The 20,004-nt window shown below is 38.6% G+C and overlaps 1 protein-coding gene and 1 pseudogene across 1 annotated transcript; both read right to left on the bottom strand.

The window, feature by feature from the left end:
- Positions 1–83: 83 nt before the first annotated feature.
- On the bottom strand, positions 84–7,196 carry LOC134640594 (extracellular calcium-sensing receptor-like; annotated as a pseudogene).
- Positions 7,197–8,623: 1,427 nt separating this feature from the next.
- LOC134640593 (extracellular calcium-sensing receptor-like) lies at positions 8,624–19,652 on the bottom strand. The gene is made up of 7 exons (XM_063492502.1): positions 19,633–19,652; positions 18,650–18,781; positions 18,212–18,509; positions 17,335–18,129; positions 16,956–17,183; positions 16,656–16,779; positions 8,624–9,537 (listed from the first exon to the last, which is right to left on the bottom strand). The coding sequence occupies exons 2-7, from the start codon at positions 18,724–18,726 to the stop codon at positions 8,624–8,626; spliced, it is 2,436 nt and encodes an 811-aa protein (XP_063348572.1). The 5' UTR covers positions 18,727–18,781; positions 19,633–19,652.
- Positions 19,653–20,004: the final 352 nt, after the last annotated feature.

Here is a 20,004-nt window from a genome sequence, read left to right as displayed (position 1 = left end):
ACTTTACTTTTTTATACATTACTCTCATACACTCTTCTTAGAGCTTTATACAACAAGTTACAGTAATCCATTAACTTCCACTTTCACATCTGTGACGCATAGATGTGACATTAAGATCTGTCAACAGCCTGATACTAAATTAAAGTTGACATGAAATGCTAAGGGAAATTTACAGCAGGGAGGATTTGACATTTGAAGTGTAGTTTAGGAAATAAGTGTTTTAAGTTTCTACAACAGGTGTAGCGCCATCTTGTGCCCGTACAGAACCTGATGTCACTAGGTTGGTTGGTTTTTAATTGTTAAATAGATTCACACTGAAATAAGGTAATCCACCTGTGGGCCATAATGCTTGGGATTGTAGATCACTTTGCAAATGACAGCTAGGTGGATAAGTGTGTGTTTAAGTCAGTTGCATCGGTGGTTCACCAGACCCACAAGCTGAAGTTGACACTGTCCCCTCTGTATTTGATTTTTCCTCGTCAAGCCGCGTGGAAAGACCAAGCAGCACAATCAGCTGGCAGTGCAGATGTGCGATGAGTACCCAAGCACATCAAATCAATTTACAACCAGTTTGCAACCAGTGTTGCGGTCATTACTCAAGAACAGTAATGTATTAGACATTACGTGTTACTTTGAAGTAGCACAGTATGTTACTTACTCCTAGGATAAAGCCATTTGTTACACTACTCGATACTTTCTGCTTACTCTGTAAAATGACCAGTTATCCTGTTTTTTGATGAGCAGCATTTTATCGCATAAAATATTGTTGGTCGCATCTTACAGACATCTGCTCTGCCAGCTTGGTCTGTATACTGATCTAGTGAGGAAAAATCTAATCTGACTTTAGCCTGTTGGTCCGGTGAACCACTGGTGCACCCACGCAAACAGGCTCTCCTCCACAAAGTCTTCATTTATAATTGACTCTTCAAAACTACACATTACGGCTAACAAGTGGATTCCATTTCAGTTCAGTTAGCCAACAATAAATAAATAATTAAAAACACCTGTTGCTTAATAGACAGAAGTTGAAAGTGAACTGCATATCCTCGTGTTTTTGTTCTTAAAATTAAATCTATTGCTGCTACTAGGGGCAGTATGACAGCTTTTTACAGTTTAATGTCCACCTTAATTAGCTAGACTCAGACTCCCAGTCTACTTGGGAGACAGATTCCGTTGCCAGCAGAAAGGCAACAGTAAATGTTTAGCAGTTTAGAGGTATTTTACACATTTTACACCAACAGACCTTTTAGTATATTTACTGTTTTTGTATTTACTCTAAAACCTCATCGTACAGAGTACCATATATTATACAGTGGAGCCCTGACTTAAGAAATTAATTCGTTCCCGAGGGTCTTTCGTAAGTCGAAAATTTTCGTAAGTCGAAGCACCCATCGCGCCTTTTGAGTGAACGATAGGCTACAGGCTAATTGCTAACTGCAACAACAATACGTCGTTCAAGTGGAACAGCAAAGCGCAAGTACGAAAGCCAAGGGGTTGTCACATGATTCAGAAGGCATTGTGGGCATTCTGGGCTGAGCCAGTCAGAGCCAGCAGATTTCGTTACGTGGGTATTTTGCCGTAACACCGGCAGAAATATTGCCGTTAAGTGCCTTTGTAACTTGAATTTTTCGTTAAATGGGGTATTCGTAAGTCGGGGTTCCACTGTATTTTGTTCTGATCTCATATCAAGGAAGAGCTTAACTGTTATTGCTATTATCATTAAATTAAGAGAAAAAAGTTAAACTTTTCGGATTTCATTTGCCATGTATCTATGTGTAGCTGCTCTTTGAGAATCATGCATAAAACGCATACATGGACAAAGCAAAGCAACTACTGTAATCAAGACTGTGCTGCACACTAAAATTCAACAGTGGTTATACATGGAGGCCTCTTGAAAAGGAGAATGAACAGGTTACAGAATAATACATACTCTTACTAATTTTATCTGCAGTGGCATGTCATTCTACTAACAAACTTCCAGAGTTTGACAGAACAAAATAAAAGCACGTCATGATGAATGTGTGAATGACTCAATAACCTTTAGCTATCAGTCACTTGGTATGTTTTTTTTGTTTGAGTAAATTACAAAGTAAGTAATGGAAATGCATCAGAAAGGAGAAGTAGTTTCTATAAAGCCAGTATCAATTGGAGTATATCCTGGTGGCAGCTTATTTCTATTCTGACAGGATGATGACCCAATTATGTAAAAATAATAATAACATTAAAATTCCATTTTACTGCATTCAGTTTTGAAAGTGACTATGGTGCCTTCTTCCCCATAATATGTTTTTTTGTATTCTTTTCTGGTTTCAGTAAGATGATATAACATTTGGGTATAAAGATGCAAATTAGCAGTCCAAAACTGGAAGCAAGTATAGCAAATATTTCTACAGCAACACTGAACTTTCCAGGGGAGCTGATATATGCTGGGATAAACGTGATCCACACTGCACAGAATATCAACATGCTAAAAGTGATAAACTTGGCCTCATTGAAATTATCGGGTAGTTTTCGAGCTAAAAATGCAAAAATAAAACATAAAATAGCCAGAAGTCCTATATAACCAAGCACAGCCCAAAAGCCTATAGCTGAGCCTAGAGCACACTCTAAGGTGATTTTATCTTTGATTTCCTTAAAATTCTTAAACGGAAAAGGAGGAGAAGTTGTTAACCAGATGATACAAATATTAACTTGTATAAGAGTGAATGCTGTAACACAGAGTCTCTGCTGTGTCTGCCCAAACCATTTTTTAACATTACTACCTGGACGTGTAGCTCTGAAGGCCATTAAAACAACCATAGTTTTTCCCAGAAGACAAGAGATACAGAGGACAAAGGTGATGCCAAATGCTACATGTCGGAGCATACAGGACCAATCAGAGGGCTGACCAATGAAGGTCAGAGAACACAGGAAGCACAGAATTAAGGAGAAGAGCAGCAGGAAGCTCAGTTCAGAGTTGTTTGCCCTGACAATAGGAGTTTTCCTATACTTGAAGAAAATGAGTATCACGGCAATTGTCATGCATGCCCCAAATAAAGATGCTGCAGTAAGCAGTGCTCCCATAATATCTTCATATGACAGAAACACTGCTTCCTTCTTTATACAGGCATCTCTTCTTTCATTTGACCAAAACTCAGGTAGACATCTCACACAGGTGATAGAATCTGGAAATTAATATTGAAACAGATGTTACACTTAATGAATACAATTGTTTATGCCTCTGCTATGATATATTCTACTGGTGTCGAATTAGAAGTGCATAAACAACATTATTATTGAATGACTGCCACACTGTTTTGTGATCAAATGACGATTTAAAGATATAACATCTAGAGCATTCATCAGTTTATGAATGTGGTATACTTGTCCTTTGCATTTTAGAAGCAATGTGCAAATAATTCTAAATATTTAATAGCGAGCACAAAGGCAAAAAGATACACAATTTTACATAGGCCAAATATGTGTCCTATTACAACAGTGGTTCCCAAAGGTTTTTTTTGCTAGGCACCCCTTTGTTTTACAAGAAAATCTTGCGTTTCGAATCACCATTAAGTGGTTATCACTTTATAAGTGAGCTGTAATAACAAATGCAAACATATATACTATTCTGTGTTAAATATTTTTAAATATTTTAATCAGGCAATCAAGATGGAGATTATCTCTGCATAAAAACATTCATCAAAATGATTAAATAGTTCTCGTATGGCCTTCCTACATATGTAGCATTGCTTTGCAGCACACCAAAGTTAAAATGAAATATCACCACACCTGTAACGTTGCTGATTTCTCCCTCTGCACATCTTACACAGTCATAGCAGCAAACAGGCCTTCCTTTCTGGAGTACCTTGCGTGTTCCTGGGGGACATTTCTCACTGCAAACTGACACAGGAACCTGCATGATCAAGAACATTTAACCGTGTATAGACACTGAGAAAAAAATGTCTCTATGGTGTTCTATGTCAAACGATTTCTTAATTTTGAAGCATCAAAACCAAAATAAACAATTTAAGTACATATACATACAATAAAAAAGGAATTAAAGCATCAAAAATGAAATTGTATGATAGCTTACCTGCTTTGAGTTTCTTGCCCAAATTAAAGACTTGTTTTGCAGTTTTAGCTGTTTCTCTGTAGTTAATGATATATCATAAAGACCAACTATGACAAACTCCACAACGCCGTTTTCTCTTGGCTGCCAGTTTATAATGTCATACTTTGCTGCTGGATCTCCATTCTCATTAAAGTAAACCTCATCTCCTTCCTTAGTTGTGAAATGGATCTTTCGTATGTGTTGCAGAACCTAAGAAATATGTCATAATTCAATTCATAGCATGACAAAGATATACTTACTGACTGAAAAATATACAAGAATCAATTTTAAATTAAAAATCTTAATTTGAACACTGTCATGTAAATTAGCAAAAAGCTCACCATGAATGGATCTAGCTGCACAGTTTTGTTACATGTTTTATTACAACTGAGGATATTGTGAAGTGCATGGGCCACTGCATACACTCCTTTATAGACATTGTTAAAGATAGGCATGAGAGACATGTCAATGAAGTTATTTTGAACTCCAGTCATATCTTCATGTCCAGTACACTCTCTCTGAATATCTGCTGATGACTTCAACTCCTTGAACTTACAACTAAATGTTGTCTCCCAGAACTCAGTAAACAATTCATTATTAGATGGATTAATTGGGTTCTTATTCAGTATGAACTCTCTCAGGCCTGTGACATGTGCTTTGGGAATAGAAACACCAATGGCACCATCCAGTATGTGATGCATATCCATTTCTGCTGTTTGTGAATCAAATATCCAAGACTCACTGCCTACCCACTGGTACCCAGACAAGTTATGGTATGAAAACTCAGGTAGCAGCACATTAAAATCTGCGCGGGCAAGGAATGCAACAATCACCTTGGAGGTTGAAGCCTTTATAATTTCAATTATCTTTTGTATTTTCACATATGGATCTGTTCTAAAAAAAGATACAGAATACTCCAAACAGATGCCCAGCTGCTGTGCAGTTTCTGTGAATGTGGCCATGCCATTATTTCCATAATCATTATTGGATCTGATAGCTCCAACCCAGGTCCATCCAAAATACTTGACCAAATGGGCCAGGGCTCTGCTCTGGTAGTAGTCACTGGGTATTGTTCTGAGGAAGGATGGGTACTTGGTTTTGTCACTGAGACAAGCACATGTTGCAAAGTGGCTGATCTAGAATTAAAAATAAAAACTTATAAATGAAAAAGACACAGAATGAGAAAAAATGAAACTGTTAAAAATAAAACATTCAAATTTAATGTAAAATTACAAAAAGAACAATTCTACTCGGTACTTGTACATAAAATGTACCAGGCAAAGTGGCGATCTAACATGAATATCTATAATATCTAGACATGTATATGTATATATATATATATATATATATTAGGGGTGCAACGATACACAAAATTCACGGTTCGGTTCGGTTCGATACTTTGGTGTCACGGTTCGATATTTTTTCGATACAAAAAATGTTCATGCTTTTTTAATTTGTCATTTATTAAAATTATAAATATATATTTTAACTCAAAAGTACAGTTTTTAAATTTAATGTTGCTGAAACGACAAAGTAATAAAAACATAAATATCTCATGGAGAAATCCCTCATCTTTGGAAAAGAGAGTTTATTACAGAGAAATGGCTCTTTCCAAAATAAAAGCTATACTATACGCTTCTTCTGGGGTATATTCTCAGCAGCATATTAAACATATCAGGTCCCCATAAGGAGAATCATGTGCTAACGGCTGTCTAAATGACTCGGGTAAAGTTTGTAGCATGCGTGCTTGTTGTTTTTGTCTGCTTCCACTTGTCTTTGCACTAGGATGATGTCGGAGTAAATGTGCAGTCATATTCGTTGTGTTCCCACTAGTGCTGCCAGCGTTAATCTGAAATGACATTAATGCCACAACACGGCAAATCTCCGTTAACGAGCTACCGAGGATCGCCCCGTGCGTGGGGCTGGACAGCGTCAACACGTTAACGAGCAAACTGCGCTAAGCACTAGTTCCCACCCATGTAATTGAGCATTGCGTGGCACATCCGACATACTGTTTTACTTTTGTCCATGATGCGCTTACCTTCAGGGTCATACTTCACATGAAGACCAAAACAGTTCCAAAGGCCAGATCTGAATGAGGGTGGGGGAGGTTCAATTTGCCATGTTTGCAACGAGCTAAGCTTCTGTCTTGCTAGCTTGCGCTGCGCTCAGTGGATCTGCGCTCGACAGTGCAGCCTAGGCGGAGTAGTCGAACGCAGATCCACTGAGCTCTCAACACAGACAGCATCGTCAGAAGAAAAGTTGATAAAATAAATTAAAAATTTTGTATTGTTCGATACACATGCGTACCGAACCGAAAGCACTGTATCGAACGGTTCAATATCGATACGAGTATCGTTGCACCCCTAATATATATATATATATATATGTATATATATATATATATATAATACCCACCACTGGAATAAAAAAAGGTCCAATGACAGTAGCTACTGCTACGGTTGTAGAAGAAGATGTTGTTCCTATTATGGCCTGCACATGTGCAGGTCTGGTACATGTCTTGGAGGGTACAGACACAATTTCATTACCATTAGCCAAAGCTAGTGTAACTCCTACACTTCTGGCAACAGATCCACAATTATCATAGATTTTATAGCCCAGAGAGATTCGTGGAAGTAGGTCTGTACTGTTATTAATCTCCTCAATGGCAAAAAGCATAGCCTGGGCAAACTGCAAATCTCTGAAATTTAAACTTAATTGAGACAATTGTGATTAATTTGCATTGTAATGTGTTCCTTAAAACAGACACAAATAATCTGGATAAATCTCAAAATATAAAAAACATTTCAAATTAAAGCATTCAATGGAAGGAAATGAAATAACTGAGAAAATCAAAATACATTTTACTCCTCTTTTGATTGCCAAAAGATTCCTTAAATGTAAATAATTTGTATTGTGTCATTTACCTGGTACATTGTAGCAGCAGAGGTTGGTTCATGTAGGAATCCTTTCTGTCTTTCCAGCTTGTGTGAAAAGAGAAGATACCCCCCAATATAATATCCCCATTCTTAGATAGCAGTGGGTTCTCAGGATCTCCTCTCTGTCTGCACACTGGCTCCTCAGCATGAGAAACAGATGCCACCAACAACAGTTGCAGAAATGCCCATCCCTTCTCTGGCAATCTCTGTGATGATGTCATTTCTTGAGCTAAACCCTTAGTAGCATTAAAGTACTGCAATGTAGATGAAGGTATTTATACCTTTTGGTGCAGCAAAAGAAAAAATAGAATAGAGACAGATCATTCCCATTCGATGTACACGTTAAGCAAAAGGAGGGACACGCCCAAATTAGCAATTTAATATTGGTTCATATACAGAAAATAAGGATATACAAAGGCCCATTTAAATATGAATTAACAATGGAAAGAACAATTCACTACAAATAATGTACTAAAAAAATCTTTTTCCTATGCAGTACTTTTATACTCTTAGAACTTTATACAAGTTACAGTCATCCATTCACTTACACTTAGATGTGATATTAAGATCTGTCATCAGTCTGATACTAATTCAGTCTGAAGTTAACAGGAAATGCTAAGGAAGATTTACACCATTGAACCCTACTCTAAAAACATGTCATGGACTTAACAATGTCTTTGAAGTGTGGTTTAAGAAATAAGTGTTTAAAGATTTTACAGCATGTGTAGCGCCATCTTGTATCAGTACAGAACTTGATATGACTGGGTTGGGTTGGTTGGTGTTACAGTTTTTGCTTGGCATACTGAAATAGGGCAATCCACCTGTGGCCCTAATGCTTGGGTTCGTAGACCCACTTTGCAAATGACAGTTGTATGGATAAGTGCGTCTTTGCGCCAGCTGCAGATGAAGAGGTAACAGAGAACAAAGGCAACAGCAAATAATCAGCAGTTTAGACATATTTCAAACATGTGACACCAAAAGATTTATTTGTTTATTTACTGTAATTTGTGTTTACACTAAAAACTCATCTTTTAAAGTACCACATATTATATTTTGTTTTGATCCTATACAAAGGAAGAGCTTTACTGTTATTGCTATTACTCATATAGTAAGAGAATTTTTTTTTTTACTTTCCTTATTTCACTTGCCATATATATGTGTGTAGCTGCTCTTTGAGAACCATGCATTAAACGCATACATGCACAAAGCAAAACAATTGATGAAGTTGCACTGTGGGGCGCACAAAAATTTGATAATGGCAATGGAAACCTCTTGAAAATGAGAATGAACAGGTTATAGAAGAACAGGTACTCTTACTGATTTTATCTGCAGTGGCATGTAATTCAAATTTCAAACTTCCAACGTTTGACATAAAATAAAGACAAAATAAAGGCATGCCATGATGAATATATGAATGACTCAATAACCTCTAGCTATCAGTGACTTGGTATGCTCTTTTTTTTACCTAGTTGCAAACTAAGTAATGAAAATGCATCAGGAAGGAAAAGGAGCTTATTCATATTCTGACAGGATGGTGACAAACTAATTTGGTAAAAATAATAAGAGTAAAATACCATTTTACCAAATGCAAGATTCAAAGTGAATTTGGTGCCTTCTTCCCCATCATATTCCTTTTTGTATTTTTCTCTGGCTTCATTAAGATTATATAACATTTGGGTATAAAGATGCAAATTAGCAGTCCAAAACTAGATGCAAGTATAGCAAATATTTCTACAGCAACACTGAACTTCCCAGGGGAGCTAACATATGCTGGGATAAATGTAATCCATACTGCACAGAATATCAACATGCTGAAAGTGATAAACTTGGCTTCGTTGAAATTATCGGGTAGTTTTCGTGCTAAAAATGCAAAAATAAAACATAAAATAGCCAGAAGTCCTATATAACCAAGCACAGCCCAAAAGCCTACAGCCGAGCCTAGAGCACACTCCAAGATGATTTTATCTTTGAATTCCTTAAAATTCTTAGATGGAAAAGGAGGAAAAGTTGTTAACCAGATGATACAAATGATAACTTGTATAAGAGTGAATGCTGTAACACAGAGTCTCTGCTGTGTCTGCCCAAACCATTTTTTAACATTACTACCTGGACGTGTAGCTCTGAAAGCCATTAAAACAACCATTGTTTTTCCCAGAAGACAAGAGATACAGAGGACAAAGGTGATGCCAAATGCTACATGTCGGAGCATACAGGACCAATCAGAGGGCTGACCAATGAAGGTCAGAGAACACAGGAAGCACAGAATTAATGAGACAAGCAGCAGGAAGCTCAATTCAGAGTTGTTTGCCCTGACTATAGGAGATTTCCTATACTTGAAGAAAATAAGTATCACACCAATTGTCATGCATGCCCCAAATAAAGATGCTGCAGTGAGGAGTGCTCCCATAATATCTTCATATGACAGAAACACTGCTTCCTTCTTGATACAGGAATCTCTTCTTTCATTTGACCAAAACTCAGGTAGACATCTCACACAGGTGACAGAATCTGGAAATTAATATTGATGCAGATGTTACAAGTTGTTAAATTCAATGAGCACAATTTCATATGTGTTTGCATTTAAAACATCCATGAAATATCCTACTGATGCTGTACAATTACAAGATGATAAACAATATGTTTATTAAGCTAAGCACACGGGTATACTGGTTTGTGATCAAGTAAGGATTAACAGATGTGACGTCTAGAGAGGAGACGGCATGCATCCCACTTTGGATGGAGCAGCTCTCATTTCTAGAAGTCTTGCCAAATGTATTAATCCCCCCAACACCTGACTATCCAGAGTTGGGACCAGGAAGCAGAGTTGCAGTCTTACACGCCTCTTTGCAGCTTCTCTCCTCCCATTATCCCCCAAAACCCCATCTCCTCAGAGACTGTGTCAGCTCCCAAACAGACAAAAAACAAACTAAAAACCGGCAAAAAACAACTTAAACATAAAAAAATCACAAAAAAGGGACAATACAATCATGCGCTTCTGCACCAAAGAGTAAAACAGTAAAATGTGGATTATTAAATATTAGGTCTCTCTCTTCCAAGTCTTTTAGTCTGTTCGTACATTAATTAATAATTGATTAACAAATTGATTTACTCTGCCTTACAGAAACCTGGTTACACTAGAATGATTACATTAGTTTAAACGAATCAACACCCCTGAGTCATAGTAACTATCAGGGCTGAGGGGTTGGTGTGGCAGCAGTTTTCCACACCAGCTTATTAATCAACCAAAGACCAAGACAGACTTTTAATTCATTTGAAAGCCTGATGCTTAGCCTTGTTCAAAACTCAAAAACCAGGCATATTTGTTATTATCTTCCACCTGGGCCTTACACAGAGTTTCTGTCTGATATCTCAGACTTTTTATCTGATTTACTGGTCAGATCAAATAAAATAATTATTGCTGGTGATTTTAACATCCATGTAAATGCTAAAAATGACAGACTCAACACAACATGACTGAAACTAGCACCACTGAATGAACAATGGGCTGGGAGGTCCGTTCCTTGATCATTAATATGCAAATTCTCATGACCATTGATCAATCAATCAAATTTATTTATATAGCACATTTAAAGAATGAAGTACACCAAAGTGCTTTCCAGTAAAACCATGATACAGGTAATAATCACAATATGAAATATAAATTACAGATATAAAATATAAAATAATTACATAATCTAAATGCAGAGCCAGATGTAAATTATCCTAATTACCCTCGAATGCCAGGTTAACAACTACTGATCACAGCCCACAAAGCCCAAAGGTGCTAGTTCAGTGGTGCTAGTTTCAGCCATTATGCAATGTACTGTTTATAAAGTTGGAGAAACCTGCAGTCAGCTAAGACTGAAGAAGTCACTTGGATGAGTGACAAAACATTTCTCCCACTGAAAATGCTACGTCCAGATGAACAGAATCAACCTTTTGGGGTTAACTAGTAAGACTTCATGAACTCTTCTTCTGCTTATCCGAGGCAGAATCACCAGGGGGCACCAGGCTAAGCAAAGAAACCCTCCCTCTCCTCAGCCACCTCCTTCAGCTTGTCCGGGAAAACACCAAGGTGTTCCCAGGCCAGCCGAGAGATATAATCTCTCCAGCGAGTCCTGGGTTCAGTTGCATGAACCATCTCAACTGGCTCCTTTCAATGTGGAGGAGCAGCGGCTTTACTCTGAGCCCCTCCCAGATGGCTGAACTTCTCACCCTATCTCTAAGGGAGAGGCAAGGGAGAGCAATCTCGTTCTTTCAGTCGCTACCCAAAGCTCATGACCATAGGGTGAGGGTAGGGACGTAGATCGACCGGTAAATTGAGCTTCCCTTTTACGCTCAGCTCTCTCTGCTTCCTTCTCCCGTGACTCATGAAGAAGACCCCGAGATACTTAAATTCCTCCACTTGGGGCAGGAACTCTTTTTCAGCCTTTTCCAGGACCATGGCCTCAGATTTGGAGGTGCTGATTTTCATTCCTACCGCTTCACACTCGGCTGCAAACCATTCCAGTGCGAGCTGAAGGCCATCACCCGATGAAGCCAACAGAACCACATTATCCACAAAAAGCAAAGATGAGATTCTGAGACCACTCAGATGAAAGCCTTCCGCCACTTGGCTACGCCTAGAAATTCTGTCTATAAAAATTACAAACAGAATCTTTGACAAAAGCAGCCCTGGCGGAGCCCATCACCCATCTGAAATGAGACCAACTTTTTGCCGGCTATGCGGACCAATCTCTTGCAACGGTTGAATAAGGATTGAATGGCATGTAGCAATAGGAGAGACACCCCATACTCCCTAAGCACCTCCCACAGGACACTCCGAGGGACACGGTCGAATGCCTACTCCAAATACACAAAACAACAGTGGACTGGTTGGGCAAACTCCCATGCACCCTCAAGTATCCTCGAGAGGATAAAGAGTTGGTCCAGTGTTCCATGACAAGACGAAAACCGCACTGTTCCTCCTGTATCTGAGGTCCAGCTAACGGATGGACTCTCCTTTCCAGCACCCTGGCATAGACTTTCCCAGGGAGGCTGAGGAGTGTGATCCCCCTGTAATTGGAACACACCCTCCGGTCCCCCTTCTTAAAGATGGGAACCACCATCCGGTCTGCCAATCCAGAGGTACCGCACAACATTGAAGAGGTGTGTCAGCCAAGACAGCCTTACAAAATCCAGAGCATTCAGGAACTCAGGGGAATTTTCTCAGTCGAAGTTAGCAGCGCTTCACCCGCACTATGCACAGTGCAGGTAGAGTACCACTTTCCCCTTCTGAGTCGCCTGACGGATTGCCAAAATCTCTTCAAGGCAGTCCAAAAGTCTTTTTCCATGCAGTGACGAGTCCCGAGCCATGTTCTGCTTGGCCTGTCCGTACCTATCAGCTGCCTCTGAAGTCCCACAGGCTAACCAAGCCCGATAGGACTCCTTCTTCAGCCTGGTGGCTCCTTCACCTCTGGTGTCCACGATTTGGTTCAGGGGTTACCAGCATGACATTCACCAACCACCTTGCAGCCGCAGCTCAGTGCAGTGACTTTGGTAATGGAGGTGCTGAATATGGTTTATTTGGACTCAATGTCCACAGATTCCCTCAGAATGCTGTTGAAGCTCTGCCGGAGGTGTGCATTGAAGATCTCGTGGACTGGGGCCTCTGCCAGGCGTTCCCAGTGCACACTCACTATATGTTTAGGTCTGTCCAGCATCCTCCCACTCCACCTGATCCAACTCACTACCAGGTGGTGATCAGTTGACAGCTCAGCCCGTCTCTTTACCCGAGTGTCCAGAACATATGGCCGCAGGTCTGGTAATACGATTATAAAATCAATCATCGACTTCCAGCCTAGAGCATTCTGGTGCCACGTGCACTTATGAACACTTATGTTCGAACATAGTGTTTGTTATGGTCAAACTGTGGATTGCACAGAAGTCCGCGGTTAGGTCTAGGGAAGCTTTTCCTCCCAGTCATGTCCCCCGAGTCTCACTGTCATTGCCCACATGAGCATTGAAATTCCCCCCCAAGAGGGACTCCAAAGGGCTGGGTACTTTGAACTGCCACTTGGCACATAAGCATAGATGATGGTCAGGACCCGTTCCATGACCCAAAGGCGCAGGAGTAAACCCTCTTGTCCACCGGGAGAAACCCCAATGTACAGGCAGCAAGCCAAGGTGATACTATGGATACCCACCCCAGCCTGCCGCCTCTCACCAGGGGCAACTCCAGACTGAGAAAGAGTCCAGCCCCTCTCCAGGTCCGCCAGAGCCTCCGCTCCTGGCCGCCACCCAGCACACAATGCACCCAACCCCTACCCCATCTCCTGCAGGTGGTGGCCTGCAGGACGGTGGGCCCATGTCCCCTTTTCGGGCTGTGCCTGGCAGGCCCCATGGGCTAAGGCCCATTAACCAGACACCCTTGGGCACCCTCACCAGGCCTTGCTCCTGGGCAGCAAGGCCTGGTGAGGGCTCCTGGGTAACCCTATCCCGGGCAGGGTTAACTGTTCCCTTGATGTTCTACTCATAGGGGTTTTCTGAATCACTCTTTGGTCCCTCACCCAGGACCAATTTGCCATGGGAGACCCTACTAGGGGATTCAAGCCCCCGGACAACATAGCCCCTGGGGTCCCTGGGACACACAAACCCTCCACCACGACAAATAAAATTGTAACCATTGGAAATAAAAATTACTCATAATCATCTCAAAGAATGTAACATTATCTACAGCTACTTTCAGTACCACTGATACTTATTTCGAGTATTTTTCTCCAATTGATCTTTCTGAGTTAACTTCAGTAATTACTTCCCATTTGCACATAGAAGCCCTACCATTAATAATGCATCAGTCTTAAATATGATCAACCTATCTCTAGTAATCAGCTATGTGCCACAGGCCTTCAATCTGCCAATAGTTAAACCATTACTTGGAAAGACATCTCTTGACCCTGCTGTCTTAGCTAATTATAGGCCAATCTCCTACCTTCGTTTCTTTTCAAAAATTCTTGAAAGAGTAGTTATCAAACAGCTAACTGATCATCTACAGAGGAATGGCTTATTTGAAGAGTTTCAGTCAGGATTCAGAGCTCATCACAGTACAGAAACAGAAAGCTTTAGTGAAGGTTACAAATTATCTTCTTATGGCCTCGGACAATGCATTCATCTCTGTGCTTGTCCGGTTAGACCTCAGTGCAATGTTTGATAATGTAGACCATAATATTCTATTACAACGATTAGAGTGTGCTGTAGACATTACAGGTACTGCATTGCAGTGGTTTGTATCATGTCTATCAAGTAAACGGAGAGTCCTCTTCACACAGTAAGGTCAATTATGGAGTTCCACATGGTTCCAATTGTGTTTACATTACACATGCTTCCCTTAGGAGGTATCATCAGAAGGCATAGCATACATTTTCACCGCTATGCAGATGACACCCAACTTTATCTATCCATGAAGCCAGATACCAATTAGTTTAACCGGAAGGAATGTCTTAAAGACAAAGACCTGGATGACCTCTAATTTTCTACTTCTAAATTCAAATAAAACTGAGGTTATTGCACTGCCCTGAAAATCAAAGACATATGGTATCTAACCAGATTCTTGCTCTGGATGGCATTACCTTGGCCTCCAGTAACACTGTGAGGAAACTTGAAGTCATTTTTGAGCAGGATAGGTCCTTTAATGCAAATATTAAACAAATATGTAGGTCTGCTTTTTACCATTTGCTCAATATCTCTAAAATTAGAAATATCCTATCTCAGAGTGACACTAAAAAACTAGCGCATGCATTTATTACATCTAGGCTGGAGTATTTTTAATTGGTTTGTCATTAGGATGTCCTAAAAACTCCCTGAAAAGCCTCCACTTAATCCAAAATACTGCAGCAAGATTATGGACAGGAACTAGAAAGAGAGTGCATATTTCTCCAATATTGGCTTCCCTTCCCTGTTAAATCCAGAATTGAATTTAAAATCCTGCTTCTCACTTTTAAGTTCTTGAATACTCAGGTCGCATCTTATCTTAATAACCTTATAGTACCATATCACCCTATTAGAGCACTTCACTCTTGGACTGCAAGCTTACTTGTGGTTTCTGGAGTATTTAAAAGTAGAATGGGAGCCAGAGCCTTTGGTTTTCAGGCTTCTTTTTCTACTTTTGAACCAGCTTCCAACAACAACAACAGCCTCAAGGCAACAGTTGTTGCGATTTAGAGCTGTATGACTAAAATTGAATTAAATTAAATTGAGCATCCATCAGTATTTGTGATTGTGGCATACTTTTCATTTAAATTTTACAAGGAGTTATAATAGATTTTCTATACTTTCCGGATATTATTCCAAATATTATTTAGTGTTTAATATTTAGCCTCAGTGGTGTTATCAGATAGAGAAAAACATTTATTGAGTATTAATCACCATTAATTGTATTAACTCTAAGTTTAGAACAAAGGATTGTGGTAAATATTAAACACTGACTATAACTGAGAGGCTAATATAAGAGTTACTTTACAGAAAAAAAGCAGACTATGTATAATCATGGTTTTGTAAGGCATTAAAATATATTGTAATGGACTGGATCACAAGTTAATCCGATTGTTGTGTTATTACTGTTATTGTTTTCAGAATTGCCACACAGTTTTGGCAGATATGCTCCACACCTGCAAAGAAGTAATTTACTGAGTATCCTTGAAGGTGTAATAGTCTAAAACAGGAGTTTCAAACTCAAATGAGCCACGGGCCACTGCTGGCACCACCATCTCATTGGAGGGCCACTTTCAAGTAGTACAAAAAACCCAAACAAACCAGAAAACACCCACTAATATTTCCTAAAATGTTCTATTTTGTTCGTTTGTTTTAAATTTCAAATATTGTATAACAAGACAAAACTGCAAACTTAATTTGAGCCTGAGAGGGTTAAGCCTGTGATTTATATCAGCTACCTATGACAGAGAGTCTGTAGAACAACATGTGTTACTGTTACAAATAAACTCATAAACAGAATAACCGACTGTCTCTGTCTTCTGTTGGAGAGACGCTACAATATAAATAAAAAGACCTGATGAAATTTGGCACAGACTATATCTTTATATTTCTATTTTTAATTTGTAAGTTGTGCATGTTATTGTGGGTCTCTGTGTGTAAAATGAAATTATTATTTCTATTATTATTATTAGCAACAACAAGACTAAATACAAGGTCTTGAATAAACCTGTTCTTTTTTTCCATGTAAACTTTTATCTAATTCTTTTTATCAATTCTACTTCATGACCGAGACATGGATAAGCAGCAAAAAATGAAAGGATGATTTCTTCTTCACCATATTGGTTACTAGTTTCATGTATTTTAAATTATGAGTATATATGTGAAAAAATGCACATATAGTTCTATGTAGCTCTGTAAAAATCCAAAACCATCAACTGAAACAATGCCCAACCTAAATCTGTCTCCTTACTGTTGAAATGTTATGATTCTGTGACTATTAGTTAAATAGTTTTACTTAGTTTGAGAAGGAAATCTAAATGCATATTATGTCTGCATAAAAACAAACATCACGATTATTAAATAGTTCTCGTATGACCGTCCTACATGGTTAACTTTGCTTTGTAATGCACCAAAGTTAAAATGAAATGTCACCACACCTGTAACATTGCTGATTTCTCCCTCTGCACATCTTATACAGTCATAGCAGCAAACAGGCCTTCCTTTCTGGAGTACCTTGCGTGTTCCTGGGGGACATTTCTCACTGCAAACTGACACAGGCACCTGCATGATCAAGAAAATTAAACTGCATATGGACTTTAAGAAAAAAATGAAGTTCTCTGTCAAACAATTTCTTAATTTTGAAAGATCAAAACCAAAATAATGTAAAACAAATTAAATACATATTTACAAATTGAAAAAAATAAAACAAAAAACCCCAAAATTGTATGAATGTGTACCTGTTTTGTGTTTCTTGCCCAAATTAAAGACTTGTTTTGCAAATTTAGCTGTTTTTCTGGAGCTAATGATGTATCATAAAGACCAACTGTGACAAACTCCACGGTGCCGTTTTCTCTTGGCTGCCAGTTTATAATTTCATACTTTGCTGCTGGATCTCCATTCTCATTAAAGTAAACCTCATCTCTTTCCTTTGTTGTGATGTGAATCTTTTGTATGTGTTGCAAAACCTAAGATAACATGCCAAAACTCAGTTACTTGCAATAGAGATATCTTGCACACCTAATGGTCAAAGATTATGAAAGACAAAATATTTTTTTAATTATGACAACAATGTTCTTGCTAATGTGATTTAATCTTTTAAGTTGGTGTAAAGCTCACCGTGAATGGGTCTAGCTGCACATTTTTGTTACATGTTTTATTACAGCTGAGGATATTGTGAAGTGCATGGGCTACTGCATACACTGCTTTATATACATTGTTAAAGATAGGCATGAGAGACATATCAGTGTAGCTGTTTTGAACTCCAGTCATGTCTTCATGTCCAGTACACTCTCTCAAAATCTCTGCTGATGATTTCAACTCCTTGAACTTACAACTAAATAGTGTCTCCCAGAACTCAATAAAGAGTTCATTATTAGATGAATTCAGTGGCTTAACATCCAGTATGAACTCTCTCAGGCCTGTGACATGTGCTTTAGGAATGGAAAGACCTATGGCACCATTCAGTATGTGATGTATATCCATTTTTGCTGTTTGTGAATCAAATATCCACGACTCAGTGCCTACCCACTGGTACCCAGACAAGTTATGGTATGAAAACTCATGTAGCAGCACATCCAGATCCGCATGGGAAAGGAATGCAACAATCACCTTGGAGGTTGAGGCCTTTATAATGTCAATTATCTTTTGTATTTTCACATAGGGATCTGTCCTAAAAAAAGATACAGAATACTCCAGACAGATGCCCAGCTGCTGTGCAGTTTCTGTGAAGGTGGCCATGCCATTATTTCCATAATCATTATTGGTTCGAATAGCTCCAACCCAAGTCCATCCAAAATGCTTGACCAAATGTGCCAGGGCTCTGCTCTGGTAGTAGTCACTGGGTATTGTTCTGAGGAAGGATGGGTACTTGGTTTTGTCACTGAGACAAGCACATGTGGCAAAGTGACTGATCTAAGAGAATAAAAATATTTTTTTAAATGTTATATATATCTTTATATATATAAAAAATGTATAAAGAAAGAAGCCTACCCACCACTGGCAAAACAAATGGTCCAATAACAGTAGCTACTGCAATGGTTGGAGAAGAAGAGGTCTCTCCTATTATCGCCTGCACATGTGCAGGTCTGGTACATGGTGCCTTCGAGGGTACAGACACAATTTCATTACCATTAGCCAAAGCCAGTGTGACGCCTACACTTCTGGCCACAGATCCACAAGTATCATAGATTTTATAGCCCAGAGAGAATCCTGGCAGTAGGTCTGTACTGTTATTAATCTCCTCAATTGCAAAAAGCATAGCCTGTGCAAATTGGAAATCTCTGAAATTTAAACTTGAGACATTCATGAATAATTGGAATTGCATCACATTTTCCCTTAAAACTTAGAAAAAAACATTTCAAACGATGTTTAAAGCCAAGAATTGATGAATTTCTCAAAAATGACTGTATTAAATTCATTTCTTATCATTTACCTGGTACATTGTAGTGGCATTGGTTTGTGTGTGTAGTTGTCCATTCTGTCTTCCCAGCTGCTGTGAAAAGAGAACATCCCCCCTAATATAAAATCCCCATCTTTTGATAGGACTGGGTTCCCAGGATCACCTCTCTGCGTGCACATTGGGTCCTCAGCTTGAGAAAAAGAAGCCATCAATAATAATTGGAGAAGTGCCCACCCCTGCTCTGGCCACCTGTGTGAGGATGCCAAGTCTAGAGCTAAACCACTTAATGCCATTATAAATGCCTTCATGTAAATGAAAGACTTGCACTGATATTTATACCTTCTGGTGCAACCTAAGATGTAATAACAGAAGAGAGATGATGCATTCTCAGTAAGTCTAGGTTGAGGAAGAGGAGGAACATGTCCAATTATACAATTTTATGGAGGTTACTTTTTGTAAAAGAAGGAAATGCAGTTTAGGTGTGTAGGTATGTAATATCTAGTTTTAATACAAAAAGTGATTCACTATAAATAAATATGCACTGAAAAATTATGAAATTATAGTGGCTTCTTCCTACAGTAAGTGACAAAAAAGTTGTTATTATTACTTTCTTAGAAAACACCTACTTATTTATTAATTCAATTAAAATAATTGAGCTGCCTACTTTATTTACTTCACTTTATATTGTATTTTCAGGCTGCTCTGAGAGCTTTGTGTAAGTCACATTCACCCATTCACACACCCACATTCATATTAGTGATGCACTAATGCAATATTATATATCAATCTTAAAACAACTGTATTTCTCACAGTTGGGCAACTGATGGGTCAGATCGATTCAGTTTGATGTTTTTCTGTGTTTTCTACAATAAAGATTACCAGCAGTCTACCAGTTGCTAGAAGGAGAGAAGCTAATACTAAAAAATCGACAGTTTGGAGGTATTTCAGGCTGTCAGTATCAACAATTTCACTTTTTCTTTATAGTAATTTGTGTTTACAGTGGTTCCCTCTCCAACTGCAACAACTAGCTACCAATTTGATTTTCTTCACTTCACCTGTCTTTTGTCTGTGTGAGGAAGTAAAATCACAATGAAACTGAGAAGAGAAAGAGTATAAATTTAGCAATAAAGATTCACACTCTTAGTTGCAATGAAACACTTAAAAATAAAAATTACAAAAATGTAATTTTAACGATTGCTTTTTTTTTTCTAATCTACTTGTGTTTATAAAGTGTAACAGCAACTGCAATATTTTATATCATTACAAAACAGCATAGTACCTTATTCCAGATCTTAGTTGTATTTCACACATAATGATAAAACAACACTGTTAATGACATTTAACCAGAAAGAAAAAATATAATTCTTGTGTTTAATCCAGGCTAACTT

The sequence above is a fragment of the Pelmatolapia mariae genome, linkage group LG14 (assembly GCF_036321145.2).
Source record: "Pelmatolapia mariae isolate MD_Pm_ZW linkage group LG14, Pm_UMD_F_2, whole genome shotgun sequence".
Taxonomy (NCBI): domain Eukaryota; kingdom Metazoa; phylum Chordata; class Actinopteri; order Cichliformes; family Cichlidae; genus Pelmatolapia; species Pelmatolapia mariae.
The sequence above is the reverse complement of the archived record's forward strand: the minus strand, read 5'-3'. Positions and strand labels throughout refer to the sequence as shown.